This window comes from Zalophus californianus, chromosome 3 (genome assembly GCF_009762305.2).
Source record: "Zalophus californianus isolate mZalCal1 chromosome 3, mZalCal1.pri.v2, whole genome shotgun sequence".
Taxonomy (NCBI): Eukaryota; Metazoa; Chordata; class Mammalia; order Carnivora; family Otariidae; genus Zalophus; species Zalophus californianus.
Window position 1 is genome coordinate 162,698,958 of NC_045597.1, and position 18,134 is coordinate 162,717,091.

General features: G+C 39.1%; 2 protein-coding genes across 2 annotated transcripts in view; both read left to right on the forward strand.

The window, feature by feature from the left end:
- Positions 1–1,258, forward strand: part of CARF (calcium responsive transcription factor) — a 96,400-nt gene extending 95,142 nt beyond the window's left edge. Inside the window, exon 17 of the transcript XR_003519113.2 lies at positions 1,169–1,258. The gene's annotated coding sequence lies outside the window, so the exon portion shown is untranslated. The remainder of the gene's footprint in view (positions 1–1,168) is intronic.
- A 10,847-nt stretch (positions 1,259–12,105) lies between these two features.
- NBEAL1 (neurobeachin like 1) overlaps positions 12,106–18,134 on the forward strand; it is a 197,233-nt gene continuing 191,204 nt past the window's right edge. The window contains 2 exon segments of the mRNA XM_027589436.2: positions 12,106–12,239; positions 13,140–13,420. Of these exon segments, the coding sequence (XP_027445237.2) occupies positions 13,370–13,420 (51 nt within the window). The 5' untranslated portion in view covers positions 12,106–12,239; positions 13,140–13,369.

Here is an 18,134-nt window from a genome sequence, read left to right on the forward strand (position 1 = left end):
AGAATTATCCAAAAAACTGAAAACCAGTGCCAGATGTAGTTCCTAAGAATGCTACTAGATTAATGTCAGAAATATCATACATTCTTTACTTTTACTATGAAGAATGTAGGGGAAAAAAGTAATTGAGATGTGTGGTTGTACCGCATACATGGGGTAGAGATTACAAGGAGGTTTTTTTTCTTTTTTTTTTAAGATTTTATTTTTAATCTCTATACCCAAAGTGGGGCTCAAACTTAACCCTGAGATCGAGAGTCAGCCAGGTGCCCCTTATTTTCTTGTTAATTCTTATAGTATTGTATTGCTGTAAGAGAAAAATAATACTTGATACATAACATCAGATCTCGGGTATTGATTAACTTGAATTTGAATTAGAGCAATTGGATTTCAGATAAGCTGCTTTCCTAGAAAAAGAAACCTCTTTCAGTCTCAAAATTTTCTTTTCTTCACATTTAGGTAAAAGGAAATAATAATTTAGAAAGAGAAAATGTTAATTTATAAGTAAAATTTTCCTGTAATTTCTTTTTTCTTCTTGATTAAAGACTTTTTTTTCTCTACACTGTGGAAGTCTTAACTTTCAATTAACTTCCCAGGCACCATAGAAAGTTCATTATACATGAAAGTGAAGTGGTTTTCTTTCATGTTTCAACTGAATTTTAATTACTGTATTCTGTGTGTTGTAAAGAGTGTAGGATTACATGTTGCCTTGGGAAAGATATCACAAGGTCTAGGACAACAGATATAATATTAATCTTGTCAGGGCCTTGCTTTAAAACTCTCATTTCACACAGAATGAAATCTAAATCATTGAGCCAGCATTCAGGACCCACTGTGAGCTAGTTGCAACCTTTACGTTCCCAACTTCATCTTCTTCCTTCTTCCACCCTAGTTAAACTGCTCAAGTAAATCATGGTCTCTTCAAAATGCAAAGGAGAATTTCCTCGGGAGTCAATCCTTTACCAAAGCATTCTCTTTTCAGACTTCTCTCTTTTTTTCTGGACACTCAAATTCTGACATTCTTTCAAGATCTAGCTCAGGTACCACTTCCTTCCTTAAGTGTAGTAATCATTTGGTGATATCTCCCTGCCGGTATATCCCCACTGAATTGTCCCCACTCCTTTAAGAATTCTCTTTATTCTATTTATATTCCTTTCTCTGTCTTATGTTTCAGATATGCCTCTTCAGTCCTGAGTCCTAAAGAGGTTGTCAGAGAGATGTATACCTACATAGAAAATAACATGGGTGTAAAATTCAGATCTAGCTAATTGGTATGAATTTTGCATTTCCCTTTTGCTGGCCTGCTGTGTGACCTTGTGCCAGTTAAACTTTCTGAACCACAGTTATCTAATCTGTAAAATGAAGAGAATTCCATTTGCCTTGCAATGTTAGTTTGAGAATTAGAGATAAAATAAGTAAAGCATATTGTACTATGTACATAATAAATCCTCAACAAACTATTATGCATACTTGATTTTTGTCCCCGTTCTAGTGGTAGTCACCAATCAGAAGCCCTGTTGAGTTAATTTGCACTGTCAAGTTGGATCTACCTTGCCTCTTATGGGGATCCTGAAGGACATCTTTTATTTATTCTTTTTAAAGATTTATTTATTTGAGAGAGAGCGAGAACACTCGAGGGGGGGAGGGGCAGAGGGAGAGAAGCAGACTCCCCACTGAGCATGGAGCCTGACACGGGGCTCCATCTCACAGCTCTGAGACCCTGACCTGAGTGGAAATCAAGATCCAGACGCTTAACTGACTGAGCCACACAGGCACCCCCCGAAGGACATCATGTGATTAGGAAATCCTGGGAATCTGAGGTTCTCAGCTGGGGATGATTTTGCCTCTAGTTTTGCCCCCAACATATATGGCTTTGTCTGGGGACATTTTTGGTTGTCACAGCTGGAAGATACTATTGGCATTTACTGGGTAGAGGCCGGGGATACTGCTAAATAGTCTACGATGAACAGGACAAAAAAAATCCAGTCCAAAATGTCAATAGTGCTGAGGTTGAGAAACTCTGCTTTAAAGTCATCATCCTATGGACTCTGAAAAGGTGGCACAATATAGTCAAAAAAGCCTAAGATTAAGGAGTTCTGGGTTCTAGTTCTAGTTCCTGCACAAATGGCGCATTGCAGGACGAGTCATTTAACTTATTCCTCTATCCTCTGTGTTTCCTACAATGTAAATTAGCTCTAGAGTTGCACTATCCAATACAGTAGTCATTAGCCACAGGTGTCTATTTAACTTAAAATTAAATAAAACTAAAAAATTTCTCTGTTGCACAAGTCACATTGCAGTTGTTCAGTAGCAATGTATGGCTAATGGCTACTGCACTGAACAACACAGACGTAGAACATTTCCATCATTGCAAAAATTTTTATTGAACCACGCTGGTCTAGAGGTTTGGTTACATTCAGAATCAAGCCTTGATTTTTCAATATTTAAAATGGAGACATGAATAACATGATCTCTAAGGTAACTTTCGGTTCTCTAGTTTTATGATTCTAATTTTTTAAAATTTTATTTTAAGTGAACTTTGTGCCACATGTGGGGCTCAAACTCACGACCCCGAGGAGGGCCTGGGTCGCTCAGTCGTTGAGTGTCCAACTCTTGTTTGGGATCAGGCTGTGATCTCGGGGTTCTGGGATTGAGCCCTGCGTTGGGCTCCACGCTCGACGCAGAGTTTACTTGTCCCTCTCCCTCTGCTCCTTCCTCCCACCCCTTTCTCAGATAAGTAAAATCTTAAAAAAAACCTCACAGCCCTAAGATCAAGAGCCACATGCTCTGCCAACTGAGGCAGCCAGGCACCCCTAGTTTTGTGATTCTGAAGGAGAATACATAAAGTAATGTACCTTAATAAAAGAATTGTAAACGGGTGGCTAAGAAATTTTGGAATCACCTATATTCTAATCAATGTAATCATAATCAGAGTATTTGTATTAACATATCTGACACTGAAACTTAAACAACTTTATGGTACCTACACAAAGGTATGGACTGGACTTCCAGTTTCTGGTTCAGCATGTAAAGATCTTCAAAGTCATCACTCCATCCTAACACCAGGTAAAATGCCAGACAAACTGAAAACTCAATTCTACTTAGCTCCATCAGAGATGTGAAGTCACAGGGCAAAACAATACTCCCAAAACTGAAGAGACAGGTAAATACAGAGAATTACAACTTACCAGGGCAGAAATCCTATGCAGAATCTTTGATAGGGACTCATACTGTGATGGGAAACCTAAACTATAATTGATGAATTGCTGGAGGCAAGTTAAAAAATCTAGAGGGTCCCAGTCATGGGCAGAGGGCACAATTTTGTGAGTTTTATTTCTAGGAGCTTGACCAAGTTTTCATAGTAAATACTGGAGAAAAATCCCCTCATGCTTCTGGGAGGGGAAGAGGAAAAGGAACCATTTTCAAATGACCAGAGCATTCTGTTCTTTTTAACAAGGCCTGGCATCAAGAGAAGCTATTTTACCAGAGCCTGACTGATCAGGGGGTCAGGAAAATACCCAACTCCAGCCTATTCTAGCCATCCTTTCCCATTTAATTGGGGAAAAAGTTGAGAAACACTTCTGAAGTTCACAGTCCACAGGCACAGGCTCACTAAAAGACTGAGACCTAATCATAGGACTATAGGAAGCTTCCCTTATTGTAATATCTTAACACCTCACTACTGAAGGTCTATTTATTGCAGTTCCTTTTACCTTGCACATCATGGCTGGTTATCAGAAACTTACAAGGCATACTAAAAGGCAAAAAACACAGTTTGAAGAGACAGAGCAAGCATCAGAACCAGGCTCATATATGGCTGGGATGTTGAGAATTATCATACAGGGAATTTAAGACAATTATTATTAATATGCTAATGGCTGCAATAAAGTAAACAGCATGCAAGAAGTGATGGATAATGTACACAGAAAGATGGAAATTCTAAGATTCAAAAAGAAATGCTACAGATCAAAAGCACTATAACAGAAATGAAGGATGACTTATCAGTAGACTGGACATGGCTGAGAAAACACCTTCTGGGCTTGAGGATATGTTAATAGAAACTTCCAAAATGGAAATGCAAACAGAAAAAAGACTGAAAAAATCAGAACAAAACAGCCAAGAACTGTGGGACAACTACAAAAGGTCTAATGTGTGTAATGGGCACACCAGAGGAAAAAAAGGAACAGAAGAAATATTTGAAGCAATAAAGACTGAGAATTTCCCCAAAGTAATGACAGACACCAAATCACAGATCCAGGAATCTGAGAGAACATTAAGTAAGATAAATGCCAAAAAAAAGCTACACCTAGGCATATCATAGTCAAATATTAGAATATCAAAGATATCAAAGATAGACAAAAAATTTTTTTTTAAGATTTTATTTGTTTGTCAGAGAGCAAGCACAAGCAGGGGGAGCATCAGAGGCAGAGGGAGAACAAGGAGCCCGATGCAGGACTCGATCCCAGGACCCTGGGATCATTACATGAGCAGAAGGCAAACGCTTAATGACTGGACCACCCAGCCGTCCCAAAGATAGAGGAAAAATCTTGAAAGGAGCCAGAGGGGAAAAAGTATTATAGAGGAGCAAAGATAAAAATTATGTCTAACTGCTTTTCAGAAACCATGCAAGCAAATAGAGAGTGGAGAGAAATATTTAAAGTACTGAGAGAAAAAACACCACCTAGAATTCTGTACCTTGTGAAATTATCCTTCAAAAGTGAAGGGGGTGGAAATCAAGACTTTCTTAGACAAAAATAAATACATAAATAAATAATAAAAAATTAAGGGAAATTCTTGCCTTGCAAGAAATGTTAAAAGTTCTTCAAAGGGGCACCTGGATGGCTCAGTGGTTAAGTGTCCCACTCTTGATTTTGGCTGAGGTCATGAACTCAGGGTTGTTAGATTGAGCCCCGTGTTGAATTCCATGCTGGATATGGAGCATGCTTAAGGTTCCCTCTCTCTCTCCCTCTGCCCCTCTCCCCAGCTCGCTCTCTCTCTCTCTAAAAAAAAAAAAAAAAAAAAAAATTGTTGGGCCCCTGGGTGGCTCAGTTGGTTAAGTGACTGCCTTCGGCTCAGGTCATGATCCTGGAGTCCCGGGATCAAGTACCTCATCGGGCTCGCTGCTCGGGAGGGAGTCTGCTTCTCCCTTTGACACTCCCCCCTCTCATGTGCTCTCTCTCTCTCATTCTTTCTCTCAAATAAATAAAATCTCAAAAAAAACTGTTCTTCAGAAAGAAGAAAAAAGATATAGGTCAGCAACTCCAATCTACATAAAGAAAAGAAGAGCATCAGAGAAAGAATAAATGAAAAGTAAAATAAAACCTTTCACTTTTATTTTTAAATGCTCTAACAATCATTTAAAATAATAGCAACAGGGCCCCTGGGTGGCTCAGTTGGTTAAGCGACTGCTTTCGGCTCAGGTCATGATCCTGGAGTCCTGGGATCGAGTCCCGCATCGGGCTCCCTGCTCAGAAGGGAGTCTGCTTCTCCCTCTGACCCTCCCCCTCTCATGTGCTCTCTCTCTCTCATTCTTTCTCTCAAATAAATAAATAAAATCTTTAAAAAATAAAAATAAAAAAATAAAAAATAAAATAATAGCAACAATACATTCAGTTATGTGTGTTTATGTATATATGCATATACATGCTTATGTCTAGGTGAAATGATGGTGGCAATGATACAAGGGATGGAGGGAGGAATTAGGAAATATTTTGTTATTATAAGGTTCTTATAATATCTGTGAAGCAGTATAGGTTATTTAAAAGTGGATTTGGATGCGTTGTAAATGTATATTGCAAATTCTAGGCAACCACTAAAAAAAAGCAAAAAGAGGGCACCTGAGTGGCTCAGATGGTTAAGCGTCTGCCTTCGACTCAGGTCATGATCCCAGAGTCCTGGGATCGAGTCCCGCATCGGGCTCCCTGCTCCTTGGGAAACCTGCTCCTCCCTCTGCCTCTCTCTGTCTCTCTCTGTCTCTCATGAATAAACAAAATCTTAAAAAAAAAAAAAGAATTCTGGCAGAACTTTAAAAAAAAGCAAAGAGAGAAGAGGAAGTGATATATAAAATGTTCAATTAAAACGATAAAAGGAGGAAAAAGTGGAAAAAAAAATAGGAACAAAGAATAAAGGCAACAAATAGAAACCAGTAACAAATATGGTACATATTAGTATAACTATATCAATAATCACTTTAAATACCAATGATTTAAATACACTATTTAAAAGACAGAGATTTTCAAAGTGGATCAAAAAATAAGACTCAGCTATAGGTTGTCTATAAGAAATTAACTTTATTTTTTTTTAAGATTTTATTTATTTGACAGAAAGAGACATAGTGAGAGCAAGAACACAAGCAGGGGGAGTGGGAGAGGGAGAAGCAGGCTTCCCGCAGAGCAGGGAGCCCGATGTAGGGCTCCATCCCAGGACCCTGGGACCATGACCTGAGCCAAAGGCAGACGCTTAACAACTGAGCCACACAGGTGCCCCACAAGAAACCAACTTTAAATATAAAGACACATATAGATGAAAAATAGATGGGCAGAGAAAGATAAACCATCCTAACACTAATCAAAAGAAAGCAGGAATAGCTATATTAACCTCAGATAGAGCAGACTTCAGAGCAAGGAAATTTATCACGGATAAAGAGGGGCATTACATAATGATAAAGGGGCCAATTATCCAAGTGGATATACAAATTCTTGGGGTGCCTGGCTGGCTTTGTCAGTAGAGCATGCGACTCTTGATCACAGGTTTGTGAGGTCAAGTCCCACATTGGGCATGGAGCCTACTTTAAATAAATAAATTAACTAATTAGTTAAAAAATAAATTCTTAATGTGTGTGTGTTCTTAACAAGAAAACATCAAATTATGTGAGGAAAAACCGATAGAACTGCAGGGAGAAATAGATGAATCTGCTCCAACTATATAAAAAAATGGACAAATTCAGCAGGCAGACATAGGACAGAGTTGAACTCAACATCACCATTAATCATATTGGATATAGTTGACGTCTATCAACTGTTTCACACAACAATGGCAGAATACATATTCTTCTTGAGTTTACATGGAAAATTCACCAAGATAGACCCCATTCTGAGCCATAAAACACATCTTCACAAATTTTTTTTTTAAGATTTTATTTATTTATTTGAGAGAGAGAGAATGAGAGATAGAGAGCACGAGAGGGAAGAGGGTCAGAGGGAGAAGCAGCCTTCCCGCTGAGCAGGGAGCCCGACATGGGACTCGATCATGGGACTCCAGGATCATGACCCAAGCCGAAGGCAGTTGCTTAACCAACTGAGCCACCCAGGCACCCCCACAAATTTAAAAGAATAGAAATTAAGGGCAAAACTGGGAGCTTTTCCCTTAAGGTCAGGAATAAGACAAGAATGTCCATTCTCATCACTGTTACTGAACATAGTACTGGAAATCCTAGCCATAGCCATCAGACAACAGAAAGAAATAAAAGGCATCTAAATCATTAAGGAAGAAGTAAAACATTCACTATTGCAGATGACATGATACTATATATAGAAAACCCAAAAGACTCCACCAAAAGAATTACTAGAACTGATAAATGAATTCAGTGAAGTTGCAAGATACAAAAGCGGGGGCGGGGCAGAGGAAGAAGCAGACTCCCCACTGAGCATGGAGCCTGTCCTGGGGCTGGGTCCCAGGACCCTGAGATTAGGACCTGAGCCAAAAGCAGACACTTAACTGACTGAGCCACCTAGGTGCCCCTAAACAACATAATTCTAAATAATATATGGTCAAAGAAGAAATTCCATGGAAAATTAAAACATATTTTGAACTAAATGAAAATGTAAATACAATTTATTAAAACTTGTGAGGTGTGGGGCGCCTGGGTGCCTCAATCGGTTAAGGGTCTGCCATCTGCCTTTGCCTTAGGTCATGATCAGTTCAATCCTGGGATCGAGGCCCGCATTGGGCTCCCTGCTTCTCCCTTTCCCCCTCTTCCCTGCTCATGCTCTCTCTCTCTGTCAAATAAATAAAATCTTAAAAAAAACCACAAAAACTTGTGAGGTGTGCTGCAAAATCAGTGCTTAAGGGAAAATCATAGCACTGAATGCATTAGAATAGAAGAAAAATCTAAAATCATTCACCTAAACTTTCATCTTAGGAAACTAGAAAAAGAATAGCAGGAAAAAATAATAAAAAGTAGAGCAGAAATCAATGAAATTGAAAACAGGAAAACAATATTGAGAATCAATAAAACCAAAAACTGGTTTTAGGAAAAGATCAACAAAATCAACAAGCCTGTAGCAATGCTAACTGAAAAGGTATGGATTGAAGGGAAATGGGCAAGACAGAATTTATGAAAGGGGAAGTTGAGAGCAATAACTTGTTTATATGTCTCCAACTCTGTCCAAGCGAAACTGTGTTCTATCTAGCACAGTTGCGTATCTGCTTCAATTGGCAGGTTGTCCATAATGGGAATGATTGCATGCAGGTTTTTACAAGATATCACTACCTATCAAGTTAATCTTATTAATTTTACTGGCTCTGAGTCATGGTGAAAAAGCAATCCCAAGATTATAATCTACCTCTTTTTTTTTTTTTAAGGAAGAGTTTTCTTTTCTTTTTAAAAAAAGATTTTGGGCGCCTGGGTGGCTCAGTTGGTTAAGCGACTGCCTTCGGCTCAGGTCATGATCCTGGAGTCGCGGGATCGAGTCCCACATCGGGCTTCCTGCTCAGCCCGGAGTCTGCTTCTCCCTCTGACCCTCTTCCCTCTCGTGCTTTCTATCTTTCTCTCTCTAAGAAATAAATAAAATCTTAAAAAAAAAAATAAAAAATAAAAAAAGATTTTATTTATTCATTTGACAGAGAGCACAAGGAGGGGGAGCAGCGGGCTCCTTGCAGGAGCCCGATGCAGGGCTCGATTCCAGGACCCTGAGATCATGACCTAAGCCAAAATCAGACGCTTAACCAGCTGAGCGACCCAGGCGCCCCTATAATTTACCTCTTTATGTAATTATTTCTCTGGGGGTGATAATGCCCTGACTGATTTACATAAGTTATCCAATGGTCTTGGTAGATGTAATTTGCATTGTTAATTAATTTAGTAACAATCTAGGGTTATATAGGTGAAGGGAACTGAAACTCCTAACCCTGTCATCAGATGAGAAACTATCTGAACACAGAAGCATCCAGTGGCTTTAGGCAGGGCCATTTCAGTTCATGAGTATGCCTTTTGAAAATAAAGAGAATCCTTACTACAGTAGAGTAGGAAGGATAGAAAGGGAGGTTAGAAGCGGAGCCAGTACCACTCAACATCAATTACCGGAAGAACTGTCAATTATAGACCCCAACAGAAGAATTTTAAACAGGGCAGAATCATCAATTACAGTCTCCAATGGGGAAAGAAGTACATTGCATCTTCTACAAAAAATCTACTACCCCTGCAACTCGGCCAGTGAGAAACCATCATCATGTAGAACTCATGTCCAATGGATTTTCAGAACAATCTCCCCCAACTTCCTCCTTCTTCTCCATAAAATAATGTTCCTCTCCTTTGTTTGTTGGATTTGCCTATGGTTTTACCTTAGAGTGCATGTTCTGAATTGCAATTCTGTTATTCCCAGATAAAACCATTTTTGCTGGCTTTCTTTTTAAGGTTAACACCTTTTGTCATGAAAATTAGGCCAGAAATATGATTTTAACATAACAAAGCCATGTTGTTTCAGAAGGCAACTAACAGTCTTAGTAAGAAAATGTGTTTTCCAGGTGGCAAATATGTTTGCCTTGAGGTATATCTGAAGATAAAGTGGTTATAGCTTCATTGGTGGAGACAGCTAAGTATTGGTTAAGGACCCACTCATAAAACCAAAGCTTATCCCCCGACCAGGGATCTGTCAGAAGTCTCAGCAGTGGAATACTTATTGGCATCTGGCTGACGCCAGCAGAATTTGACAGACTCAAGGGACTTGGAATAATACACAGACGTATAGTGAAATAGATAATTTCATTTTGTCGTCTGGAAATATTTATTGGGCACCTATTGTGTATAAGACCTATTCAAGGACCTGAATGTATATACCAGTGAATAGAGTCCCTGTTTTAATAGTGCTTACATTTTACTAGGGGAATTCACAAAATACAAAGAAATTATATGTCAGCTGTTAAGTTCTACAGTGAAAAATAGAGTAAGGGAGGGGCACCTGGGTGGCTCAGCTGTTAGGCGTCTGCCTTCCGCTCAGGTCATGATCCCGGGATCCTGGGATCGGGCCCGCATCAGGCTCCCTGCTCCGCGGGAGGCTTGCTTCTGCCTCTCCCTCTCCCCCTGCTTGTGTTCCCTCTCTCACTGTCTCTCTCTCTGTCAAATAAATAAATACAATCTTTAAAAAACAAACAAAAAAAATAGAGTAAGGGAGAAAAAGGGATGCTATTTTCTAAAAAAAAGGATGAGGAATGCTTTACTGATGTCTTAGAAAGTTTGGGCTGCTATAACAAAAACACCACAGACTGGATAGATTACAAACAAATTTTTTTTTTCTTAAGTTCTGTGGGCTGGAAGTCCAAGATAAGGTGATTATATGAGTGCCATCTTTCAGGTCCCAGACTTCTTGTAGTCTCACATAGTGCGAAGGGCTAGGGAGCTCTGTGAAATCGATTTCATAAGAATACTAATCCCATTCATAAGGGCTCCTCCCTCAGGATCTACTTTCAAAGGCCCTACCTCCTTCAAAGGATGTCAACATATGAATTTGGGGAGGACACAAACATTCAGGGGTATGACTATACCAACGGAAAAGGTGATTCTTCAGCAGAGACTTGAAGATTGTGTGTGTACATCTGGGGAAGGAGCATTCCACGTAGAGGGACAGCTTATGTAAAATCACTGAAAATGGAGTATCCTTTGTGAATTTTAGGAGCAGCAAGGAAGACTTTGTCTGGACTGAAATAAAGGAAGGCCAAAATAGTTGGGAGAAGTTAGAGAGCTAAGTGTGGGAGGAAAACACAGGTCCCTTGCTCGCTGTTTTAAGTGGGATGGGAAACTACAGGAGGGTTTTTAGCAGAGGAGTGACATCTTATTTCTATGGTAAAAGATCACTTTGCTTACTGTGTTGGGAATAATCCATGGGTAGGGAGAGGGCATAGGCAGAGGCTATCATAATAATCTAGAAAAGATTTAGTGGTAACTCACAGAGTGGTAGTGGTGGTGTGTATAAAAAGAGTAAAGGAATGGACATGGCTGTGTTCCAACAAACTTTACAACACTAAACCGTGAATTTCACCTAATTTTCAAATGTCACTAAATATTCTTATATTAATTTTTATATACATACCAAGGAAGACAGTCTGCAAAACCTAAAATACTCTGGCTGTTCACAGTTTGCCAAGTTTTGGTATAGATGAAACAAGATAGGACATTAGTTGGTAATCTTTGAAGATGGGTGATGGTATGTGGAGTTTCATTATACTAGTTTACTTTTGTATATGGCTGACATTTTTCATAATACAAAGTTTTTAAAATGTTCAGGTGTACCAGAGGTGAGTTATCTATGTGTCTTCCCATCTCCTTTAGACAAATATCTCCTGAAAGTTGTCTATATCTGGTAAATGCAGCCTTTGTTTTCCTGAAAAAGCAAAAACACTTTGAAGCCTTTAGTATTGTCAAAATAATCCCTTTGGATTGGACATTTCGCAACTTCGAAAGTAGAAGGCAGAAACGCGATTGGGGGAAAGGACTTTTGTTTTTGTTTTGTTTTCACAATAGTATACGCTCCCAAGACCAATCCCCTTTTTACAAAAAATGAAGACAAAAATCCCCTTTAGTTAGCACTCCAGGATTCTCCGCCCTCAGATGAATCCCGGAAATGACGCCATCAGCCAAATGCTACCGTCCCCAGTAGTGGCGGGGCAAGAACGTCAGCACGTCGGTCATCCTACACGTCCAGCCTGGGTAAGACTGACAGGAACGCCCCAGCTGGCGCGAGTCCCCAAATCTTCGGGAGCACGGCCGACTGCGACTGCGCAGGAATGCTGGGGCGGGTCTTCACGTCACCCCGCCCCCCTCCAGCCTGTGCGACCAATGAACAGCTCCTGCCCCGGGGCCCGATAAATCCTTGGAGGCCGTAGTGATTAGCCGAGAGAACAGCCCCGCCCTTGGCTCCTCCAGGCCCTCACTCCCCACCTCGCGCCGTCGCCGCCCCGCCTCCCTCTACCGCCCGCCTGTCCTGCTGCGAGGTGACACAGGGCTTCGCCTGGGGAAGGGGACGAGGGAAGTAAGTTAGATGTCGGCCTAGCGGCCTTGGCGCAGCCCCCAACGTGAGCGCGGTGAGGGGAGCGGGTCGTAGGGAAGAAGGGGCCGCGTGGCAGATGTGGGAGGGCCCAGGGTGCGTGGTGGGGAACGCGCAGTAGATTCTGGGGTGGCTGTGAGGGGGTGAGGTTGACTCGGGTGTGTCCCAGTGCTGTCGGCCGGGCGTGGATAGCGGGTCGGTGGATGCCGAGCTCGCGTTGTCCTATTTCCAAAGCTTCTTTTGGCAGCTTGGCACACCTTAGGTTTGCCTCTGGTTTGGTTGTCTGGGATGCGAGGAGGAAATTTAAAGATCCCTGAAAACACTTGCAGGCTTTCTCGGGGTGTTTTCCGTGCCGGTACGTGCGTGCTCCTTCCTTCTTCCCGGACGGAGAGGTAGAGGCCAGGTGGGCTGGTCGGCTTTCACTCTCTGAGTATTGTTAAAATAAACAAACCAGGAATTCGTCACCCTCCTCCCCACGCCCTGCCCTGTAACTCAACGACAAACATTCCCAACAAGTTTTAAGAAGCAGACTAGAAAATTCTAAGGGATTCTTTGTCTTTGAAATACAGCACTAGTGAGTGTTGCTTTCTTTATGTATATAGAAAATGAGTTAGAAAATGAGTGGCAACGGGGCGCAATTTTGGTTATACGAGTACTCCTCTTTCAGGGTGTGCCCTAGAGAATTTTAACTTTATATTGGTGTGAAATACTGTGTTAGCTGTGATGTTTTCCTGAAGCACTAGTTTCTGTGAACTCGATCACCATAAAAGCTTAGCTGATTGTTTGCGGGAAGTGAAGTGGATAAATCTATAGTTCCGATAAATCTACAATTTTTTATATGGTCTCTGTTTCTAGCAAACCTTTTCGTATTTTTCTCTTTCACAGATTATTTAATCGCCCAACTACCACTGATGAAGACAAGTTGGAGTAACTGCTTGAACTGAATTTTACTGACCAGAAGACAGTCCATTTGTTCCACTTCTTTTTGTTTTCCCTACTGCTTTGAGCTTTACTGTAACGGCTGAAAAACTTGGAAAATAAAATGAACATGCTGTGGTCTTGAACATAATTTTTTTTTTTTGAGGAAAAATTAAAGTGCCAGAGTGAAAGCCAGAATGGCATCCAGAGAGAGGCTCTTTGAACTTTGGATGCTTTATTGTACAAAGGTAATTGCTTTCCTTTTTATTTCTAAGTTTTAAAATACTTTTGTTATAAAATTTTGTGACTGGCCTTATTTTACTTAATGGATAGTAGCATATTTTTATTCATAGTAATGACCCCAAATTTAAAAGCATGGAGTTTTCTGTTTTCCACTTTCCCAGGTTTGAACGCATACACAATATTGACACATTTTTAAAACCTGTAGGTATGGTTTTGATATTTTTATTAAGTGATCCCCAAATTATATAAGTAATATTATGACCTTAGGAGAAAAGTAAAATATTTGTTAATGTGCTTTTCTTTTTCTCCCACAAATTGGGGGTGGGATAGAGATATTTTTATGAGCCTTCAGCATTTTTACTATAATTAACCTTTTTAGTTAGCTTTAAAAAGGTTATTGCTTATGTAAACATGTTATTGATTTGAGGTGGTTACTGTAAGCTTGCTGTGATGATAGCACCTTATGAGTGTTGTCTCATTTGACCCTCACAACAATCCTGTGAGATGGGTATTGTAATTAGCCCCTTTTGCTGATAAGAGAATTGATGCAGAAATTAAAGGGGCTATTGAGAAGCAGAACCACCTAAGTCAAGTCCGTGCTTTTATCCATTATGACGCCTTAATATTTTTTATTTTCGCATTCAAAAATAATTTTTTGTGTTTGTCTTTATGTGAGTTTTTACATGTTAGCTTTGATTTTAGGTTATTGGAGGAGAAGGATACTACTTAAAAACATGTTTTTCAAGAGAGGAGCTACAATTACTACTTTGAAGATATTGGCGAGGGTCAGAGAAACATCTCTAATTTACTACTTGAGTTACTTTAAGGCTGTGGTGAAGTTCTCAAGTCTCAGCTTATGTTTCTGCATTATTCCTTTGGGTTCCTTTTTTATTCAGCTTTTTAGAGAACCAAGTTATTCTTTAACAAACCATCTCAGTTATCTCTAATACTAAATTTTAGAGGTCACACGGGAATTTTCTTTGACTTCCTGGTTTGGTATTTCTTAAGAGTTGCTGAAGGACATCTACTTTGAAATGTTTGATACGGATTTTTAAAATAGCTTTTTAGTCTTGTGTAATTTAATGCCAGAAATGTCTTTTTAAAAATAGACCACTCTTCTAATAAAAAAGGAATCTAATTCACCACTTTTGAAAATAGTCACTAACACATGTCAGCCAAAAATTAAAATGCATTTTAGTATGAATGTCTGGTGGTTTAAAAATGATTTATTTAAAAATACATTTAACTTACTAGGTTTTACATTTTCAGGATGATAAAAGATAAGGGGTTACATTGTGTTATTAATTAGTTATGTTGCTTGTAGGTGGAGTTCCTGTTTTATTTGTCATTGTGCTTATTGAAAAGATAGTATGGGGCACTTGGCTGGCTCAGTTGGTAGAGCATGCGACTTGGGATCTCGGGGTTTGTGAGTATGAGCCCCACGTAGGGTGTAGAGATTACTTAAAAATAAAATCTTAAAAGAAAAGAAAAGATAGTAGAGTTTGTTGGCATACCCAGAGTTTTATTCTTGATGACTTTTAGTATAAATATGAATCTTTACTCCTTTATAATATGGCTAAGTAAATAATGAAGACCCTTCATGGTCAAATTTTAAAGCCTATTTTTGGACAGGAAGATAAATCCCCCCCTTTTTTTTTTTTATAAATCCCGTTTTTATGTTTAAGATTTAAATCAGTTGGGCACTTAATAAGATTTAAAATTTTTTTCAACTATTTTCAAAAATTGTTATTAAAATAATTTTATGTTTCATCAGTTCATGTGTAAGCTTGTAAACTAGACAACAACTGTCTTTTCTACAAACACTTTGAATTCAAGTAGTTTCCAAATATATATCATAGATTTAACACTTCTGCTCCCTGGTGAGGATGATTACCAAATTCCCAGTTGTTCTCTGTACCCTCTAGGCTTATTGCTCTCATTCTAGCATATTGCCTTTCAAAACACCTGCCTCTTTTTTTCACCTAACTTTTAAGACTTATTTTTACATCTTTGATGGGTTATCAGACTCCTTCGGGGTTGCACAGATCTTATAACTTAGCTCCAACTTAGACTTTGTGGGCTTGTAATTGTGAAGTTTAGTTTTGGCTCTGCTTCTGTTTTATTTTGTGACCTTGAGCAAGACTTACCTCTTTGGGTCTCACATATTCTCCTATTTCATGTAAGAGTGTGTGTGGTACACGTGTATGTGTGTGTATAGGGAGAATGCTTGTCTAACTCACCATTAAGATTTTCATTTGTTTTGACCTCTGAGGGACATGCATTTGTTTTGTCCTTATGCTTATGGATTGTCATATAGACCTTTTAAGTTCATCTTCTTTTTTAAGCTTTTCCTTATGGAAAATTTCAAGTGGGCATAAATAGAGAAGATAATACAGTGAACCCTTTTGTATCTGTCATCCTGCTTCAGTCCAGTTCATGTTCAGTAATGTTTTCATCTATAACCCTCCACTATCCCTGCATTATTTTATTTTATTTTTTAAGATTTTATTTATTTATTTGAGAGAGAATGAGAGATAGCACGAGAGGGAAGAGGGTCAGAGGGAGAGGCAGACTCCCTGCTGAGCAGGGAGCCCGACGTGGGACTCGAGCCCGGGACTCCAGGATCATGACCTGAGCTGAAGGCAGTCGCTTAACCAACTGAGCCACCCAGGCGCCCTCCCTGCATTATTTTAAAGCAAATCCTAGACTACATAATCTTATCTATAAGTATTTAAAAGTATATCTATAAAACAAGAACTCTTAAAAACATCATCACGATATGATAATTCTTTGAATCATCAAATATCTGGTAAGTATTCAAACTTCTCTGGTAGTATCATAAATGTTCTTATTTTCCTGCTGTTTGACTCAATATTTAAACAAAGTATACACATCATATTTTGTTGAAAATGTATGTTAAATCTTTTAATCTATAGACTGTCCTTCACCATACTTTTTATTCCTTCTGTTTATTTGTTGAAGAAACCAGATTTTTTTTTTTTAAGATTTTATTTATTTATTTGACAGAGAGAGGGAGGGAGAAAGAGCACAAGCAGGGGGAACAGTAAGGGAGAGGGAGAAGCAGGCTCTCCACTGCGCAGGGAGCCCGATGCAAGACTCGATCCCAGGATCCTGGGATCACAACCCAAGGCAAAGGCAGATGCCCAACCAACTGAGCCACCCAGGTGCCCAAGAAACCAGGTTTTGACATTAGAGTTTTCCTCAGTCTGGTTTTTGCTGGTTTAATTCCTTGATTTTAATTCATTGTTTTTCCCTCCTGGTGACTGCAAACTGGCAGATCTAGAGACTTGGCTGATTCATGTTCTATTTGGTGGGGGAAGCTAGAATAATTTGTAAGTGTCTCCACTATCTGTGAGTTTTACCTACATGTATTAATTATTTCATTAGGAGTTTGCAAAACTGTGATATTCCAATTCTATCATTTCTTTATTAGCAGAACATATATAGACAAGTGTTCCCTTATCAGCTGTTTGACAGTTCCTTAAAGGGAAGGCAGGCAGAATAAATATTTGATTATTTCTCTTTGTTTTCAGAATAATGACTTGATTTACTAGCATCCTCCCAAGGTGATCAGTTATTTTTCTTAAGTATCAAGTTCATCTTTTTTTTTTAAGATTTTTTTCTTTTTTTTTAAGATTTTATTTATTTATTTGACAGAGAGAGGGGGAGAGCAGAAGCAGGGGGAGCCGCAGGCAGAGGGAGAGGGAGAAGCAAACTCCCAGCTGAGCAGGGAGCGAGATGCGGGGCTTGATCCCAGGATCCTGACCTGAGCTGAAGGCAGACACTTAACCGACCCAAGCGCCCCTCAAGTTGATCTTTAATGATTAAAATTTAAATATTAGACAATATTTAATTTTGCTGCCCATTTTGCTGCCCTAGTTGGTGTGCTATACATACCAAAAATTGTATGCATACCTCATTAAAGAAGATGACTTCGGAGATTTTTGAAAGTCTGCTTCAGAGTGGTAAGGTTAGGACATCCTCCATATTTGCCACAGTGCTAACCAGCATAGGTATTCCGCAGTGTATTAGCCACAGATCAATATTAAGGTATTATTACAGGATTTCCATGTAGTGTGATATTTTAAAAGTTACCATTGAGAATTATAAAAGTTTAGTAGGTGTTTAAATAGGGAAATATCAGAAATAATCCTTGGGTCATACTGTTTAGGTAGGCAAAAGAAAAGAGAATATATAAATATGTTTTCTGTTAGTCTGGGTTTGGTTGTAAGCCTAAATACTAGTGATTAAAGTCTTTCAAGTACAATTAAATAAATTACTGGTTTCAGTTTTTAGCAGATGGCTTCCCACATATTACATTTTATATTTGAAAATTTGGGTAAAAAACTTGGCAGGTTGTTTTTCTAACCAAACTTTTCAGGTCTAATTTTTCATTTTCTCCTTCTAGGAATAGGATTTATTGCATTTTAGAAACATGCATCTTCTTAGTAGGTTATTTGTTAACGTCATGTAGTTATTACATAATAGAGGCAGGATGATTTCTGAAGACCCAGCATTCCTGCTTTCTACAGATAATTTCACTAGATTATGTAGTCTGAACTTACCTCCAAATGGTCATAGCCACCCAGGGTTAAGGATTTCACTAACAGTACATTTCATATAGCTCTTATAAGTTAAACATTAATTTGAACAGGTTTAATCATGTATCTGGATTTTAGTTTAATAGTTAACTACTTC